The following is a 19,117-nucleotide window of genomic DNA, read 5'->3' as shown; positions in this document are numbered from 1 at the left end:
AAAGAGATATTATAAATAATTTTCGAGTAACAAGGAAAAACCTTGAAAAAGAGACCTTTTCTACCCTTCCCCACCGCCAGCTCGTGTCCCTCCCTCGGGGACTTTTAGTATATTCGTCTGGACAACTTTAGAAATAACTGTACCAACTTTCAAAACTACATGAATTATTTGGTCAGATCGACGATTTTGAAACTAATTTTCTTAGACTAATTGTTTTTTTTTCGATTTGCATCACTACTCCAGCCTCCTTGTTTTTTTTTCCATTGAGAACGATAGAAACTGAGGACGTTTTGCTCTCAGTAGGTTTTACTTTGCGTTGCTTAATAGCAACAATAACTTTTGCTACAAAAATGATAGGGGCGTTTCCATAGATTAACAGATTTTTTGCAAATAAAATGAGGATATAACGGTAAAAAACAAGTATTTCCAAAATTTCAGCTTGATAACTTATATTTTTTATGAGACTTCTAAGTTGGATAGGCAAGTAGAGTTTTTTTAAATACAATTTATAAATGTTTGTACTTATACCATTCGTAAGTTTTTTTTTAAACTTAATATTTTTTCTTACGAAACCACTTACATAAACGCAATATTTAACATAGTATTCGAACAAAGTTCTTCCGCGATGCAAACAAATAATGCGAGGCCCGACGTCATAGCTCGCCGACACTTTGTATGGAGCTCTTTGGGAATGTTTATTTTATGACGTGATTTTCGAATTACTATATGATATAATATAATCTCTTGGACAGATTTTTACGATAGCAAAGTCATTCCTTCACCGATGTTTCTATTTTTGAGAGTACTTTTATTTACCGCGTCATTAGGCCAGTGGTCGACATAATATTAATTAAATTAAAAGTTATACATTCCTCTTAGTGATCGTTAGCATTTCTGTGACGTGTCAACGATTCCTGACGAAAGTCAGGATAGAGTGACGCACGCGAGTGTAATGCCGTACCACCCACCCCCTTCCATTCTAATAACACCATCATTCTTCAATTTAATTTGCATAATTAACTATTGCTTTAACAAAGACAACTAGTATTTTAATAGTTGTCTACCAAACGCTGACAGAGCCTGTCCCACAACTATCTCCAAAATCAATATACGGAGTAACTGGTTGACTGAAAATGTTCGTATACAATATAAAGCCTGGATCCAGTGAGGAAGAGGAAGAAGAGGATGTGACTGATATACTTCAGGTCGGCTAAAAATATTGGAATATTGTTTAACTGGAATACTGATATTAATATATAGATTGGTAAAATATATAACCATACATTTTATCTTAAAAATACTTTTTAACATTACTTTTAAAAGCGTGTTTTGTTAAAAATATTTGAGAATGGTTCTTATAGCAGTTTGAGGGACATTGTGATGTTTTCATGTGTAACATGTTAATGTTTTTTAAAAGCCGTCCACTTACTTAATACTTATATATATAAATCACTTGTTAGAAGTCAATTAGAATAAGCGGTATCAATTTGGAATTCTTTATACAACAAATACAATGACCAGGTTGAATCTGTTCAAAAAAATTCCTTCGTTCTATGCAGTGCAAATGTTTCAAAAATCGAATTCCCTACAACGATCTTCTGGCTAAACATTAATTACTTAATCTAAAATCAAGACTTCTACAACTGGAAGCAATGATGCTTTATGACATTTGTAATAATAAATACGATTGTAATTACTTAATTAACAAACTGTGTTACAGGATACCTATTAGATCGCATTCAAGAAAACAATATAACTTTTTTGCTACTCCATTTAGCCGAACCAACGCAGGTATACGATCTCCCATTACTCGAAAAGTTCGTAACTTTAATAATCACTTCAACGATATGGATTATAGATATATTTGCTCTCAAACATGCCAAATATAAAAAATGTCTTATCGATGATAAGACTTAAAAATTTACATATAAATAATTAAAACCTTGCATTAAAATAAACTAATTTGAATTTTACTACTATTTAACTACCTATTATTAACAAACACACGATTGCACACAAACATATATATATATATATATATATATATATATATATATATATATATATATATATATATATATATATATATATATATATATATATATATATACATATATATATATATATATATATATATATATACACAATGTTCCGATCCTTTAACCCTAGAAAGATAATCTGCGCCTCAGAGGCGCACGCAAAATGCATATACAGTTGTCTCTTTCTAAATAGCGCGCTCCCGATCCTGTCGTGGCAGGTAATTTCAGTAGTCGCCAAGTGCTACAGCGGGGCGTACGTGTGTTACCGGTAAGTGCTTTAGATTAGCTGTTTTCGGTAGGTGTTGCGCTCGAGAAGCGCATGATTATCTTTTGTGTAACTTTCGCCGGCATTCATGAAGTTTAATTCGTAATTATTTCAATGATGTTTTACAGTTATTTATGTGTTATAGGATTTGGAAATCATGGCACAGAAAAGATACTTGGCTGAGGAGGAAATAACTAATGCGTTGTATGAGGAATGTGGCGATGATATCCAGTTTGCTGGTGAGGATAGTGATCAGGAAGAAGAGGATCATTTGAGTGAGGATGACGTTCAGAGTGACGAAGAAGAAGTTTGTAACGAGTCAATTATTAGCGAATCTGTAAATGTAAGTACAACATTAGTAAATGAAATTACTGATGCCTCACCTCCTGGGTCCCCTGAGGTTCCTGCGGTTGCTACTTTACCCAGACAAGACACGCGAATTATTATACCGAGCAAAAGGGTACTCAAAGGAAAAAACAAACATTGTTGGACTACGTCAAAAGGAGAGCGGCGGTCAAGGACATCGGCGATAAATATTGTTCGTTCTGCCCGGGGTCCTACAAAGATGTGTAGGAATATCGTGGATCCAAAACTATGCTTTGATCTTTTCATCACTGCGGAAATTATCGATGAGATCGTTAAGTGGACAAATCACGAAATATCTAATAAACGGCGTGAAAACATGACCAGCGCAACGTTTTCTGACACATGTGTACAAGAAATCCGAGCTTTGCTTGGTGTTTTAGTATTTACAGCTGCGATGAAAGATAACCACCTTTCTTCTGAAGAGCTCTTTGACACCTCTTCTTCAGGGTCAAAATACGTAGCGGCTATGAGTCGAGATAGATTCGATTTTCTCATAAGATGTCTAAGGATGGACGATAAGACTTTGCGACCAGCTCTTCGTCAAGAAGATCCTTTCATACCGATTAGGAAAGTTTGGGAGCTTTTCATTACGCAGTGCAGAATAAATTATACGCCAGGAGAATACCTTACTATCGACGAACAATTACTTGGGTTTCGTGGTCGTTGCCCATTTCGTATGTACATACCGAACAAGCCAAATAAGTACGGTATAAAAATCCCTATGATGTGCGATGTTAGCTCAAATTATATGATCGACGCTATTCCATACATAGGTAAGGCCACTAAAACAAATGGATTGCCACAAGGAGAATTCTACGTAAAAGAACTGTCTCGCAGTGTACATGGCTCTAACCGTAACATCACATGTGATAATTGGTTTACGTCCGTTCCCCTTGCTAAGTCTCTTCTCCTCCAACCTTACAATCTTACACTTCTGGGAACTATAAGATCGAATAAACGAGAGATACCAGAAGAGATAAAGAACACTCGCTCTCGACCTGTTGGCACGTCTATGTTTTGTTACGATGGCCCTTTGACCCTGGTGTCTTACAAACCAAAGCCTTCAAAAATGGTTTTTCTATTGTCTTCATGTGATGAGCCAGGGTTAATAAATGCATCCTCAGGAAAACCAGAAATGGTGATGTTCTACAACAAAACTAAAGGCGGCGTTGACAGCTTTGACCAAATGTGCTCCTCTATGTCCTGCTCACGTAAAACTAATCGATGGCCTATGGCAATGTTTTATGGGATGTTGAATATGGCTTTTGTTAATTCTTACGTTATTTACCATCATAATATGACCGTCATGCAACAAAAGCCATTGAATCGTAGAGAGTTTATGAAAAAATTAAACACTCAACTCACAGAGCCCTGGATGAATAGCAGATTGCTCATTCCTACTCTTAAACGATCTGCCCGAGCCGCTATAGAAGCTACATTACCAAAATTGGCTAGAAATGAAGCTGAAGATAGAGAAGGTGAGCCGGAACCAAAAAAAAGGCGATATTGTGACTTATGCACATCTAAAAAAAGGCGGATGTCAAAAATGACTTGCACGAAATGCAAGAAATGCATCTGTGGCGAACACAAAAAAGATGTGTGTGTCGATTGCATTTAGTGTACCAATATAAGTCTCAAAGATATTTTTTTTTTTTATACTTTTATGTTATTTTTAAGTCGCAATAAGCAATACTTGTTACGATCTCACAAAGAGAAATTATATACTGTTAAAAGAAGACTGATATTTTTTGTTAATTTTTATTAAAGGTTTAAAAGTTTGTGTTATATTATTCGTAAAATAAATAATTATAAAAATGTTTAGATTTTATTTACTTCTAATAAGTATGAACTGTATACTAAAGCAGGCTGGTCTTGAATAAAAAGCTTTTCAGGTGTCAGAGAAACCCTAAAAAAGTCGTGCGCTCGAGAAGCGCAAGAATATCTTTAACGTTATCCCCAACATGATTATCTTTCTAGGGTTAATGTCATTGATTGGCTCTCAAATTTTTTCTCTTTCTCACGGTTGTAAAATGGCAGCCATTTTAATTTTTCTCGGGCTTTCACACTAATCAGCCTACCTAGCATACGCCAACGAGATATCTTACTCTCGAAATAATTAAATTTTGACATTATGAGACGAGTAGTTACTAGTCTCATAATGTCAAAATCTCGACATTATCTCGATCAAACTCTATAAAAATGTGTTATTTCGATGATAGATCTACGCGAGAAAAAATGTTTGTCATGCTAGGGTGAATAGAGATGAAAACCATCAAACATCGAGAAAACATGTAGAGTGAAATATCTCGTTGGCGTATGCTAGATAGGCTGACCAGTACTTCACATGTAAATATCATATGAAGATAAAAAGGTCTCATTTGATAGCTGAATTAGTGGACTACGCTTACATAGGCAATATGTTATAAATTTCGTGAAATTAAACATAGAAAAACCCAAGTTTAAGAAAATTTTTTTTTTTTATTAATGGCTTTTTGTGGAAAATCTAGCAGATTAAACTAGTTCTTTTTTATTTTTTAAATAGATAGAGAAAGTTTTCATCTTCTAAATTTATTGTACTTCAATGCTCTGAGTCAGATAGTTTAGAAGTTATAATAATTTTCTTTAATGAGGTGGTCAGATTAGTATGAAGCCAGAGATTATATATAGATATAGATTTTTTTTTCAAAAGTTGGAGTAAAAAATTTTGAACTCATGATGTATGGCTTATATTTGTGACAAATTGGCTTTCAAATTATTTTTTTCTCCAACTTATGAAAAAAAAATTTCTCTGGCTTCATAAAAAAGAACAAGTTTAATGTGCTAGATTTTTTACAAAAAGCCATTAATAATAAATACACAATTTTTTTTTTCTTAAACTTGGGTTATTCTATTTTCCACGAAATTTATAACATATTGCCTGTGTAAGCGTAGTCCACAAATTTAGCTATCAAATGAGACCTTTTTTTATCTTCATAGGATATTTACAAGAGCAGTTCTGGTCAGATTAGTGTGAAAGCCCGAGAAAAACTAAAATGGCTGCTATTTTACAACCATGAGAGAGAAATAAATTTGAGGGTCAATTTGTCGATAAAATATGCCATAGATCACGACATTTAAGGATCGGACACCGGTGTCGGGACACATTGTATATATATACGTGTTCCTTGTACAGAGTTCACTGTAAAAGTAGCAGCGCTGAAAGACGAAATTTTTTTTTCACTTTTGTATGGGCAAGGGCCCGAGCGTCACGAGTTTCCCCATACAAAAGTGGAAAAAAATGTTGGTCTTTCAGCGCTGCTACTTTCACAGTGAACTCTCTACAAGGAACACGTACACATCCTAAAGTATTATCATTTATTTTTGTTACACCATGTATAAATGTATGTATGTATGTATATTATGTATTGCACACCCACATAATTACATATACTTTCCTATAATAATATAATTAATCTACTCGCTGCTCTAATTGTTCATCTGTGGTCACCGCCGTTGGTTTTACATTTAATGTATGCTTTACTTTATACAAAACTAGCGGCCCGCCCCGGCTTCGCACGGATGGACATTGATTTTTAAATAATTTTTTTTCAATCTTTATTTCTAACTCAATCTTTATGTTAGTTTACAATATATGGAATATTTTGGTAGTTTTTTTAGACAACATTAATGTTAATACGGTTCCCTTTTTTCTCTAATTAAATAATTATAGGCTATAGCCTATGTTCAGCAGAAGTAGTGTAGATTTAAAAATATGCATTAATTATACTTCCATCGGCATCGTAGGTATCGCAGACACAATAGATCTTCAATAATTGTTATGCTGGCAGCCGGCTGCCGCTATTGGAGATTTATAGTTATAGAAATTAATTATAATAGCAATCAAAAATAATAGTCATTCAAAACGTAATGAATTGATGAAGCTCTATAATATTATCCCATCAATGAAGCGGCACCCGGCTGTCGCATAACTATTATATTATAAATCTATTGTGTCTGCGATTCCCATGATCGAGGTAATAATAATTAATATTTACGTGGACTCTCCGGGCGAGCACACCCGCGCGGCGCGCCTTGTCTACGCCCAATTCGCAACGTGCAGCATAAATCGTAATATTTTAATTTTGCCATAACATTAAAACCAAACGTCCAATTTTAATCATTTAAAGACCAAATATTATCTACATTAACTGTACTTGTAATGAAATAATTTATTTTGATAAGGATTAATGCCATGAGTACAATAAAGGCATTTAAATGTAGTCCAAAAACATTTCAAGATTTTTTAATAAAAAAATGGTAAGTGTGCCTCACTCAACATAGATAGGTATAGTGTGTTGCGGACTTTTTTGTAGATATTTAAAAGATCTACAATTACTTAGAACATTTTATGGTTCTATCTTTTATAGTTTAGGCAGCGTACGCGAAAAAAGTAACATTTCTGGTTGATTTTTTACACCTTTCGTCCGAAAATCCCAAATATCTTACGGAACCCTACATTTTTCCAAAATAAAATTTAGCCTATGTTCAGCAGAATTAATGAAGGATTCCAATGGTAAAAGAATCTTTCAAATCGGTCCAGTAGTTTTGGAGCCTATTCAAGACAAACAAACAATCAAATCTTTCCTCTTTATAATAGTATATATATAGTGTAGATATATAATAACTTTTAATGTAAGACTGTTTGGAGACCCGAATAAATGAAAATAAAATAAACACTTTAGATCTCCTTTACTCGCCACAACCTCAATTTTCGAAAATTATTAAGAATTATGTTGAAAGAATGAAATTATTTTTGAAGGATTGAGGCTTAGTCGAGTGGAGAAAATCTCGAGTAAACATCTAAAAATACAGGCATAATTGTCTGAAAGCTCTTAGGAACAATAATATTTAAATCCAGGAACGAAAACTGCAGTTTCTTTAATCTACAATTTTATGCAAATATTTTACAGTTTCATTCAGGCATAGTAGTTATATTAAGGTACGATATGGCATATTGTGAAATTTTCGTCTATGGAGAAAAATATAATCAAGCAAGAGCCCGCTATCGGCAGATATTCGTCATTTGAAGCTGAATGTTGTACGACTCTCAAAAAATTTAATGACGCATATTGCGATACGTTTTTCAGAAAAGGCGAGAAGAATGCGAACGCAAGGCAAGAAGAGGGGAAATGGATCCTCGCCTGGAATTCACTTTTCAACTGTTGTTGGATGGTACAGGCTTGCCTAGACACGCTATAATGGATCATGTTTTTGAAGGAAATATGGCAAGTAGCCATATTTATAAGTTTTGAACAAATTTTTAATAAAATAATATTTGTATATATTAAATATTTTATTAAAAATTTTAATCTTTTAGCTCGACGACATTAATCAGTTATTTTTACCCCACATGAGAAATAAACTACTTTGGTACTATCAAAACGTCGAAGAAGTTGAACAACGACCGCAAGCCGAAAATAGTAAGCAAAGGCAACAAGGACAAGTCAAACAAACTGCATCGCAAGTGATAATGAAAAAGAAATTATTTTTATCCGATGGTTGGGATGTGAAATTCACTGGCATATGTATTTATATGTTTAGGATTAACGTCAGCAAACAGTTACCAGAAGAAGGATTTCATAAGGACTTGTAAGTGTTAAAAAAGACCAGATATAACTGTTATATAAGAAGGAATCTTTTTACTACTTATATTTTTTTTTCAAAATAAAACAGGTTTTGCGGTATTCTAAACGCTGATAAAGTTGGATTAGTAACGGCAATCGAAAGGGTGATGGAACATGTATATATGAATGCATTAGCGCATCCCAACACTGACGGAGATGAGGATGAGACACGATTTCCAATTGTTAAAAATCAATTATTACCCGGGCTAAGATCATTTTGCAGCGCCTTGAAAGGTAAAAAAAATGGTGCATACAAACAACCTTTCTCTTATAAGCAAAGATTGAACAAAAAGTTTCATCAAATATTATGGGGTATAAGAATATTATGGGGATGAAAAAAATAAAATCAAAATTTTAGATATAGTATGTATCAGGTATATCTGATTATAAGGTAACTATAATTTTAAAAAGAAAGATATTAATTGTTATAATAATGAAAATGACTTTTGGGTGGCAGTAGTAAGTTAGTGAGATGTGAAGACTCATGTCGAAGGTTGCGGGGTAAAGCGACAACGAAAAACTTTTCTATTGGGGATAGTCTCCATTTTCGCGATAAAGCCTTAAAGTTTCGTTTACCTTCATATTCGTAATTACAATTTTTTAGGGTTCCGTAGCCAAATGGTAAAAAACGGAACTCATATAGATTCGTCATGTCTGTCTGTCCGTCCGTATGTCACAGCCACTTTCCTCCGAAACTGTAAGAGCTATACTATTGAAATTTGGTAAATAGATGTAGTCTGTGAACCGCATTAAGATTTTGATACAAAAATGGAAAAATTACTAAAAATTTTAGGCGTCCCTATAGATACAACTGAAACAAAATTTTTTTTTTCATCTAACCTATGCGTGTGGGGTATCTATGGATAGGTCTTCAAAAATCATGTTGAGGTTTCTAATATCATTATTTCTAACCTGAATAGTTTGCGATAGAGACTCTTCCAAAATGGAAAAATGTGTGTACCCATTTTTTAGACTTATCATGACCCTACTTTATAAGTTAGAGGGGTCTAACTTATAAAGTAGGGTCATGATAAGTCTAAAAAATATATGATGTACTTTACTATAAAAAACCCAACGAAAATTGGTTTGAACGAGATCTAGCAAGTAGTTTTTTTTTACGTAATAAATGGTTTTTTTTACATAATAAATTAACTTGAATTAAATCAACTAAAATATAAAAATAAAACAAAAACCTTCTAATTTTATAAAAATAAACCTTATTGCTGCTGCAGAACCCTACATGGGCGAGTCCAACTCGCACTTGGCCGGTTTTCTTAATATTGCAATTCTTGTATTTGCTATTTTGATTTACAGTATGTGAAGATGTTTGTAATCAAGTAAATATTTTTCACGATGGTCAATCTCTTATGGAAAATATACAAAATCCGAATGACCTCAAAGAATTGGCAAAGGTTCCTTCAACAATAACTCTACTGGAAAACAGAGTCAACGAATGGATAAAAAAAATAATGGAGGTAAAATTACTTTCACAAAACAGGTTTTTTTGAATGCAAATAATTTTAGAGTGTCGTAAATCGTATATTTTATGTGCTACGTTTTTGGTAACGCCATTACATGAGGAACGGTTGCTCTATTTTTTGTCCTTTTTGTTACTTAAGAGATAATATTTTTCAAATAAAACCAATTGATTTTAACTATACTTTCCATGAAAACACGGTTCAGGAACAGTTTGACTTACAACTTTGTGTAAGAGGCTCTGACATTCATGGTACTGTGTCTTTTGTGAGCACAACACACATTTTAAGTCACACAATTATGGGAGTACAAACACATGTCAAGTTTAAACTGGTTATATTATTATGTCCTCTTTCCTAAGGACGTGTCTATCTATAAAGCCTTAATACACGGCTTATGATTTTATCTTTTGCCATATATTTATTTTTATAGATTTTAAGTGAAAGCGAACAATTACGAAGAGAAGTAGACTCAAGTGGGCCGCAAGATGAGTTAGAGTATTGGAAAAAACGAGGTGCTCAGTTTTCACAGCTTGCATCATATTTACAGGTACCCTTTGCCTGGACCACAGACATTTTGATTTGTTAAATAATCTCAGGGGAACAAAATCAAAGTTTTATACTGTTGGATGGGCTTTTATTGCTGTTATTTACTAATTTGGAGCCGCTGATTTCAAATCAACCTTCAGATTTTTTCTTACAGCTCTAGTTTTTGAGATACAGCCATTGATTGCTAGTGCCTATGAGCTTAATTTTAGTATCAGTCACAAAAAATTTCACATTTTTTTTTTAGGAAATAGTTGTAAAAATGATATTTACTACTTTTGTAACATTTGTGATCTTGAAAATAGCACTTTCAATATAATATCTCAAAAACTATAGTTGCTACACTAATCAGACTTCCGATTTGGAATCAGCACCCCGATAACCGTGTACTGGTCATAATATTTCATAAAACAAAAATGCCGTTCCCTTATGAAATTAATGAATAAATTAATTTTGATTTTAGGATAATGAAGTACAACTGACTTTGTCATGTCTTCAATTGTCGTGTTCGAAAGTAATAAAACAATGGAGGGATACCGATCACAAAATAACATTTTGCTACAATGAAGCTAAGGACAATGCAAAATTCATTCAGGCGATGGAAAAATGCTGTCATTCTTTATATTTAGACGATCCAGTTAAAATTAAGGATTCCATTTTGAATTTGTTACAAACTGTCAGACTAATCCACAGTGTTTCCCAATTTTATAATACATCAGAAAGAATATCGTCATTGATGGTTAAGGTAATAAGGGTCCTTATTCCCCTGTTAATATTATATTTATTTTAATGTTTTTCTAGAAAACCTACATTTGGTAAGAACCTGTTACGAGGTGCAGGCACAGGAGTAAAGAAATGGAATAGAGACAAAACTACATACGAATCCGCTGTGATAGGTACATCTCTATAAGTGCGACACGTGTGTGTGCGTGAAAATTGGCCGCTTGTCACGTATGAGCCGAAACCGCTTCAAATGTTGTATCTGGCTGATTTTGGTATCATTAAAATGTTTTAATTTTACAGAAGACAATTCCAAATTCAAATTAGGTAAATGTGAGATTTTCATTTGTTTTTCTTATTGTTAAAATTAGTAATTCTAATGAAGAAATTCGATACATTCTAAAATTTAATTACAAAAAAGGTAAAAATGCAACACAAGCCGCGAAAAAAAAAGTAATGTTTATGGACCTAATACAGTATCTGTGAGAGTAGCGCAAATTTGGTTCAAGCTTTTTCAATCCGGTGATATCAAAGATGCACGTCGCTCTGGTTGCCCTGTAACGGACAAAACTGATGCTAGTTTTGAAAAAAAGGAGCAAGATCGGCATATGCGTAGTTAAGATGTAGCCGAAGATGGGGGAAGGGAAGGGGATTGACCACAAAAGAGCTCGATATTCGATTTAATCAACAGAAGGGGTATAGTCTTTTACCATGATAACGCTAGACCTTATACAGCTTTAGCCACTCAGCAAAAATTACGGGTATTTATGCATCCGCCGTATAGTCCTTATTTCCACCTGTTTCGATCGCTGCAGAATTCCTAAGACAGTGTCAGGCAAACATCACAAGAGGACTGCCAAAACCACTTTTCGTAGTTTTTCATCAGAAGCCCCAAAATTTTTATAGCAATCTTGTTTGTTCGGACATGTCCATCCATGTCCGAACCAACAAGATGGCAAAAAGTTATCGAACAAAATGGCACATATATTATACTTTAGTCAATTGTATATAAACTTAATAAAAAAACCTTTTGAATTTTTATATAAAACGCGAAAAAACTTTCCCCAACTTAATATTTAAAAATATATTTTTTTGACAAATTATAAGCTTCTTTTAGTGCCAATAAAATGAGAAATGATTGTATCCGATGTTAATAGATCCGAACAACTCATAAATATGGGAAAAAAATGTTTTCTTAGCATTACAAGGACATTAAGTAGGTCGTATGAATGGTATGACTGTAGTGTGATATCAGATTTTTTGATAATACCATAATATTTTGTTGAATTGCTTGAGCAAAATTTTCGCAAATATTTTGATCTTCAAGTACAAATTGTCAAATGTCGGTATTGGAGACTGATGACATAATATTAGCACGTGTACAATAATGTACATTTGATATTCCATGTGAGTTTTTCCCAATCAATTATTTGAAAAAACTTTATATTCGATTCAGAATTAGTAATAGAAAATATTTAGAGTACTTAAGTAAATTATTAATTTAAAGAGTAAGTAAAATTAATATTTATTCAATTGTGCCAACCCTACCAAAACAGGTATAAATTTTGATAGCTCTTTAGAAGCTTTGTCTCTGTTCCGTTTCTATACTCCTGTGGTGCTGGTCAATTGAGACAAATTTACAATTATCGATATTAACTGATATTATTTTCAGGTTCCCTATTTGTAACGTTCTCGATTAACATAATATTTAAAATATAACTAAACTATAATAATTATAAATTTTAGATAACAAACCAAATGATAGAAACCTGCAAACAATATATTACTTGCCGCTTCAAAGAAACGATTTGGTCTCAAAATCGTGATTTAGTGAGAAATAAACTAATACATTGTATTAACCTGAATAAAACATACCGAGACACATATATTTTTGTAAAAAATCAACCATTCCTTCCTAATACTGAGCAATTTAGTTTTTCCGAAAATTATGTTTTCGGAAAATTTGATACGTTCTGTAACCGACTGAACAAAATTATATCTATGTTTGATTTAATGGATGATTACAATCATTTATTTGAAAAAAGGATGGAGGGTCTTCTATTAGGCGAAGGTGAGTGTTATATTATGACGTAACAAAATTGAATATTATTATTATTAAGCTTTGTTTTACATAATGCTAATCAGCATTTTAAATAAGTTTTTATACGAGTACAGAATAAAACAGCACGACAAATCTTGAAACCATAAGACTGACTCATTCGGAAAATACGAACTAATATTTTTTTACAATTAGAGAATAATTGCAGATTATATTTTTACTATCCAATTACATAACATTATTTTAGTTAGTGTGGTAAGCTGTGTTTTTTATTTTAAGATTTGGAAGAAGCAATTAATTTCTTCGCAGAAGCAAAAAAAGCAGTCACCACTTGCCAATATGATTACCTAGACTATAGAAATAATGAATTTGATAAAGACTTCCAGGCTTTTGAAGATAAAACAAATGCTCTAAAACAATCAATCGGGAACACCATAGAATCTAATTTTTCAAGTGTTTGGGAAACACCACAAGGAATTAAGTTTTTAACTAGATTTGAAAAGGTAAATATCTATTGGTATGCGAAGTTTATTAAAATTATTATCAAAAGTTAATGAGATCAATTGCATGCCATGCAAGACCATCTATCTACACTTTTGGCGATTTTTAATTTTTAATGCAGGTCTCTTTTTGGTTAATTTACGCATCGTTTCCTTTGATCAGGTACCTCAAATACGCATTAAAAAGAAGTTATGAATAAATACAAATATCACTTAAGTTATGGGACGAAATAAATTTATGGAAATACCACCTACCTGCATTCTACAAACTACGTATGCTACCAATTTCGTCAGCAAAGTTCAACCATCTTCAGCAATTTAAAATATGTTCTACCAAAGGATTGTTTATGATAGGTTTATGTTTCGTTGCTACATATTTAAGAGGGCGACTCCGGTTTTCAATCACTCATACAATACACTGCCAAAAAATCAAACATCGTCGTTCTCTCTTCACACTCACGCCCATCTTTCATATTATGCCAGGTGAAAAAGGACGACGCGGATTCATCGCCAAATTAGTTTTTTGTTATATTATAGCTGTTTCGTTGTTTTATTACCATATTATATTTCCCGCAAATATTACAAAAAAAATCGGTCAAGTGCGAGTCGGACTCGCGCACGAAGTGTTCCGTACCACGAAAGTAGACAAAAATGTGGTTTTTGTATGGGAGCCCCCCTTAAATGTTTATTTATTTTTTATATTTATTATTATAGCACACATATAATTGAGGATTTGGTGAAAATTTCAAGTGCCTACTTGTTACCATTACTGATATAGAGCAAAAAAAGCCAAAAAATCATATTTGTTGTATGGGAGCCCCCATTAATTTTTTATTTTATTTTGTTTTTAGTATTTGTTGTTATAGCGGCAACAGAAATATATAATCTGTGAAAATTTCAGAAGTCTAGCTATAGGTAGCGGTTTTTTGAGATACAGCCTGGAGACAGACAGACGGACAGACAGACAGACAGACAACGAATCAGTAATAGAGTCCCGGTTTTACCCTTTGGGTACGGAATCCTAACAAGAGAGAGGACTTAAAACAACTTCGCGATGACATTTTAAAGTTTATGTAGCAAGATACGCACACTTGAACCGTTAATTTTCTAAATCAGTGCAGGTACTCTAGAAAACCCTTTGCTTTATCTTTATTAGACCCTTTTCCTAAAATTTACAATAATTAGGTAATATTACCTAAACATTATGTATTAATGAGCTCACTATTACCACAGAATATATTATAATTAGTACCATATCCTATTACAGAATTAAATCAAATTAACCGTTTTCGACATGGTTAATGCGAATTACTTACTTATTTTGTAGTAATTAACAAATTAGTGATTTGGATTTATTTCGTCTCTTTCTTAAATGCAATTAAAATTAAGCTGAAGTAATTTAATAATTATGTTTTTCGTAATCAGCACATCAGAAACTATAGAAAACGTTACTCAGAGCCGGGGCACATAAACACGATACGACGTCGTGTCGTACTACGTTTCACCATGCGACGTCGTGTCGTGGGAATCCACGACGAGCATCGTAAAAAACTACGGTGTGCCGTATATCGCGTGGCACGTCACGATGTCGCGTCGTAGTTTTTTACGATGCGCGTCGTAGATTCCCAGGACACGACGTGGCATCGTGAAACGACGCCGTGTCGTGGTACGACACGACGTCGTATCGTGTTTTTGTGTCCCGGCCCTTAGATTTTAAAGAGGAAAACCATTGTAGACCTGTGTAATAATTACAACAGAACACTTTCTTAATTATTTAAAATGTTGAAGGTCAGCAAAAAAATAGAAATAACTAAACTTGGCGAAAAGTATAACCGAGTATTAAAATACAGTGAAAAGGAAGTGGATAAAATTATGAAGATGTTCAAGAGACAAAAAGACGATCCTCCATTACCACGAAACTATTCACCCGTTGCTGGTAAATTTTAATAAAAAGAAACATTGCTCGAGTATAAGCGGATATCGCTTGTACTTATAACTTTGTCGATTAAGTAGGAATATACAACATACTATGTATTTTATTTACCTTTCGTAGATGGTTAGCTCCTATAATTATTAACCTTCATAAACTTAATCTCGTAGGTCGTATAAAATGGGCCCGATGTTTAATGTATAATATGACAGAAACCGTGGAAAGCGTTTGTGCTCATCCGGTCTTACATGCTTTGCCTGCGGCGGCAGACATGATGAAGAAGTATTCCGCCACACGTAATCTTATTATCAACTATGAAGATACTATGAGAGCAGTATGGATGAATCAAAATGTATGTACCAATTTAAATATTTTTAGAGACATTTCATGGTCACAGAGACTATAATATAATAATTCTAATACATTTATTGTTTATTCTACGAGCCCAAAATCTTTTTTCATATCAGTAACGTTGCCGCTTCCCATTCTCTCTTTATCTATTCAAACGGCTCCCATTTGACTATGCTCAAATTAAGTCTCCAACCTTAATCAACCGTTCAACTTTGGAAGACTTTCTTAATGTCGCTCTAGACGACCCTTATAGTAGCAATGCTTGAATACTTTGTTATTCTCTCGTGATTCTCGAAGAATACAGTTAACGTTTTAGCACACAGTTTATTATTGAGTAGTATCGTAGTTCTATATTTACTTTAATAAGACTAATAACATACTTATTACTAGTTAAAATATAATGTATAACTTCATAATTTTAAAATGAAATTGGTTCCCGCATGATACTATATTATTATATTACATTTTGCATTACAGATTTGGGATGTGGATGACAGTCTCACTAACAGTCTGTTAAAAATTGATGACTCCGGCAGGCTAAGTGTGAACTTAGATCATAAAATCAAACTGCTTATTCGAGAATCAGATTGTTTAATTAAGATGGGTCTCGATCTTCCAATTGTTTGCCACTCTCTTTACTTCAAAAAAGAGTACTTTACTCTAATTAACGATTCTTTACAGGTATAAATAAATTAATTATATTTAATTTCGATCTTGGCAAATACTTCTGTTCGAATCGGGGTCTGCTGATAGCGAGCGAATAGTGAAATGGCCAACTAATGTATAATAATGTTGTCTATAATTCGGATTCGATTTCCCGGTTGTTTTTTTTTTAGTTTTTATTGGAAGATTATTTACGGACTGTCCGTCAAGTAAAATTGGAAGTTCGACCGCTATTATTACCTCAAGTTGTAAGATTATCTTCACTATTGCTGCCAGGTCTACGAAGTGTTACTTGGACTTGTGAGGATTGGAAGGAGTTTATTGATAGAGCTAATGGAGCCATTACAAGTTTTGATGTCTTAGTAACAAGAGTTCACGACATTTATGTCAACAGAATAATTTATGTTTTAGCTGGTATGCAAGAGGTTACACTCGTTACTTTGCCAGGTAACGCATGTTTTTTATGTTTAATTTTCCTATCAAATAGTGCCACTATTTGACAGGAAAATTAAATTCTACTACTACTACTCATACACGAAATCTGTACGAAGAACAGTGGTTGCAAAAAAGGGTTTTGTACCAAATTCATCCCTTTTTTTGACAAAACCAAAAACCGTTATACTTACATCGTTTATACAAGATGTTCAAAAATCTTTTTTTGATCTTTCACCATACGATCTACTGATTATATAAACACGATCGACGACGAGATCTAATTGAAAAAAAATAACAAGAAATATAATACAGCTTGCATGCTAAATATTATACTTTTTTATTTTCATTTTTGCAGATGAAAATCCTTGGTCGATTGATGAATTTTTGGACCACATCGAGAGCGGCTGTCGGTATGATAGTATCATATTATTGTTATTATTGTAGGTTATAACAACAACGATTAAAATTTTATAAAATTAAATTTACCGAAAAAATTTTGTCACCTAAGACAAACACGCAACAACATCGCAAGCACTTTGCTAGCGATGCACGTTGCATTTCAAGCTCTTAATCAAACATTTTAAAATCTATTGAATGAATAAAAATTTTTGAGGTGTAATCTTTTTACTTTCTAGCTGCACTTAATATTTCATAATAAAGGAACATGATGAACGTAGATTGTGTGTTTTAGAAACGCTAGCATGGAGTTGAATAGAAAAAGTCTTATGGTAGAAGAAGCTGTTGAAGAAATTCTGGAACTTGTTAAGAAGGCTGCTCAACAATTTAAGCCATGTGAAATTAATCCTGACTTTGAGTTTCTTGTAGCCGAAGGTATAAAGAATGTATTTTTTTCTATTTTTTATTTACTTTATTGCCCTAGAAGCCTTGATTTTTTATAAAAATGAACATAAAGAGAAAAGATACTTATTCTTATATTGTTTTTGTGTAAAACAATATTTTTAGATGATGCACATTCAACCGCTGGTCCGGCTTCCACTATGAACGAGTCTACAACGAGCGGCCAACAGGATTGGTCAGCGGTATGGGAATGTTTTGAGAATCCACATAGGCTTATTTCGATACCAGCTGGCGGTCTGTCAAAAAGCATGCAGGTAGCGTTTTTTCTTTTCTTTTAATGTAATTTTTATTTCAATATGCAATTTTAAAAAATTTTTAATGTTTAGGAGATGGTAAAAAACGCAGTAACAGAAATGAGGAGATACTATAGTCGGAAGGTAATTGACGTACTCATAAAGGTGACCAGACGAGCTCTTGACAAAATAATCAAAAAGTTTTATAATGAACATCTTGGTAAGTATGAAGGTATTGTGAAAATTGAATAGAAATTACAAATCTCATAACAATCTTCTTTTAACATCTTAATTTATAGTGTAATCCTAATTTTTGATAATTCATTCTTAGTGGATTTCATTTTTAGGGTTCCACACCCAAAGGGTAAAAACGGGACCCTATTACTAAGACTTCGCTGTCTGTTTGTCCGTCTGTCTGTCTCCCGGCTGTATCTCAAAAACCGCTATAGCTAGACTTCTGAAATTTTCAGATTGTGTATTTCTGTTGCCGTTATAAGAACAAATACTGAAAACAAAATAAAATTAATAATTAATCCCATACAACAAACGTGACTTTTTTGGCCTTTTTTGCTCGATATCAATAATGGTTACAAGCACTTGGCCCACCACACATTCCCACCACTGTATCTCCTGTGTCGCCAGGATCGACAGCGATATCCAACCACTAAAACCCTTTGATATGATCTCAGGGAGCCCGAGGGACATGCTAAAGCTGTCTTGGGACTCGCAACGAAATTAATCAGAAGAAAATAGTAGTAGGAAGTAAGTATACAGTTTTTCCTCCCCACAAAAAGCGGGAGACAGCACAAAGTTGCAATGACCGAAAGTCAAAGAACTAAAGGGAAAGCACCACGGGAATAATTAATGTTAATTATGACTACTAAGCTAGTTCTAAGTTAATGTTGGAATTTGTTGTGTTACACTGTTTGCAGTAATGATTATGACAAAAACGCTTATAGGCCCGGAAGTTCCTTGCGCTCTCTACGAGATCATCGTAATATGGGACTCCAAATT

The 19,117-nt window shown here is 33.3% G+C and overlaps 1 protein-coding gene across 1 annotated transcript in view; it reads left to right on the top strand.

Annotated features, from left to right (window-relative positions):
• The first annotated feature begins 1,133 nt into the window (after positions 1 to 1,133).
• LOC121738690 (dynein axonemal heavy chain 5) overlaps positions 1,134 to 19,117 on the top strand; it is a 46,302-nt gene continuing 28,318 nt past the window's right edge. The window contains exons 1-17 of the mRNA XM_042130908.1: positions 1,134 to 1,205; positions 7,797 to 7,934; positions 8,027 to 8,298; positions 8,383 to 8,480; positions 9,648 to 9,808; positions 10,242 to 10,358; positions 10,818 to 11,099; positions 12,821 to 13,145; positions 13,413 to 13,636; positions 15,422 to 15,569; positions 15,734 to 15,915; positions 16,392 to 16,595; positions 16,751 to 17,024; positions 17,368 to 17,422; positions 17,704 to 17,843; positions 17,976 to 18,124; positions 18,197 to 18,323. Coding sequence (XP_041986842.1) covers positions 1,134 to 1,205; positions 7,797 to 7,934; positions 8,027 to 8,298; positions 8,383 to 8,480; positions 9,648 to 9,808; positions 10,242 to 10,358; positions 10,818 to 11,099; positions 12,821 to 13,145; positions 13,413 to 13,636; positions 15,422 to 15,569; positions 15,734 to 15,915; positions 16,392 to 16,595; positions 16,751 to 17,024; positions 17,368 to 17,422; positions 17,704 to 17,843; positions 17,976 to 18,124; positions 18,197 to 18,323 — 2,968 coding nt within the window. The remainder of the gene's footprint in view (positions 1,206 to 7,796; positions 7,935 to 8,026; positions 8,299 to 8,382; positions 8,481 to 9,647; positions 9,809 to 10,241; positions 10,359 to 10,817; positions 11,100 to 12,820; positions 13,146 to 13,412; positions 13,637 to 15,421; positions 15,570 to 15,733; positions 15,916 to 16,391; positions 16,596 to 16,750; positions 17,025 to 17,367; positions 17,423 to 17,703; positions 17,844 to 17,975; positions 18,125 to 18,196; positions 18,324 to 19,117) is intronic.

This window comes from Aricia agestis, chromosome Z (assembly GCF_905147365.1).
Source record: "Aricia agestis chromosome Z, ilAriAges1.1, whole genome shotgun sequence".
Lineage (NCBI taxonomy): Eukaryota > Metazoa > Arthropoda > Insecta > Lepidoptera > Lycaenidae > Aricia > Aricia agestis.
This window is presented reverse-complemented; position numbering and strand designations above follow the sequence as displayed.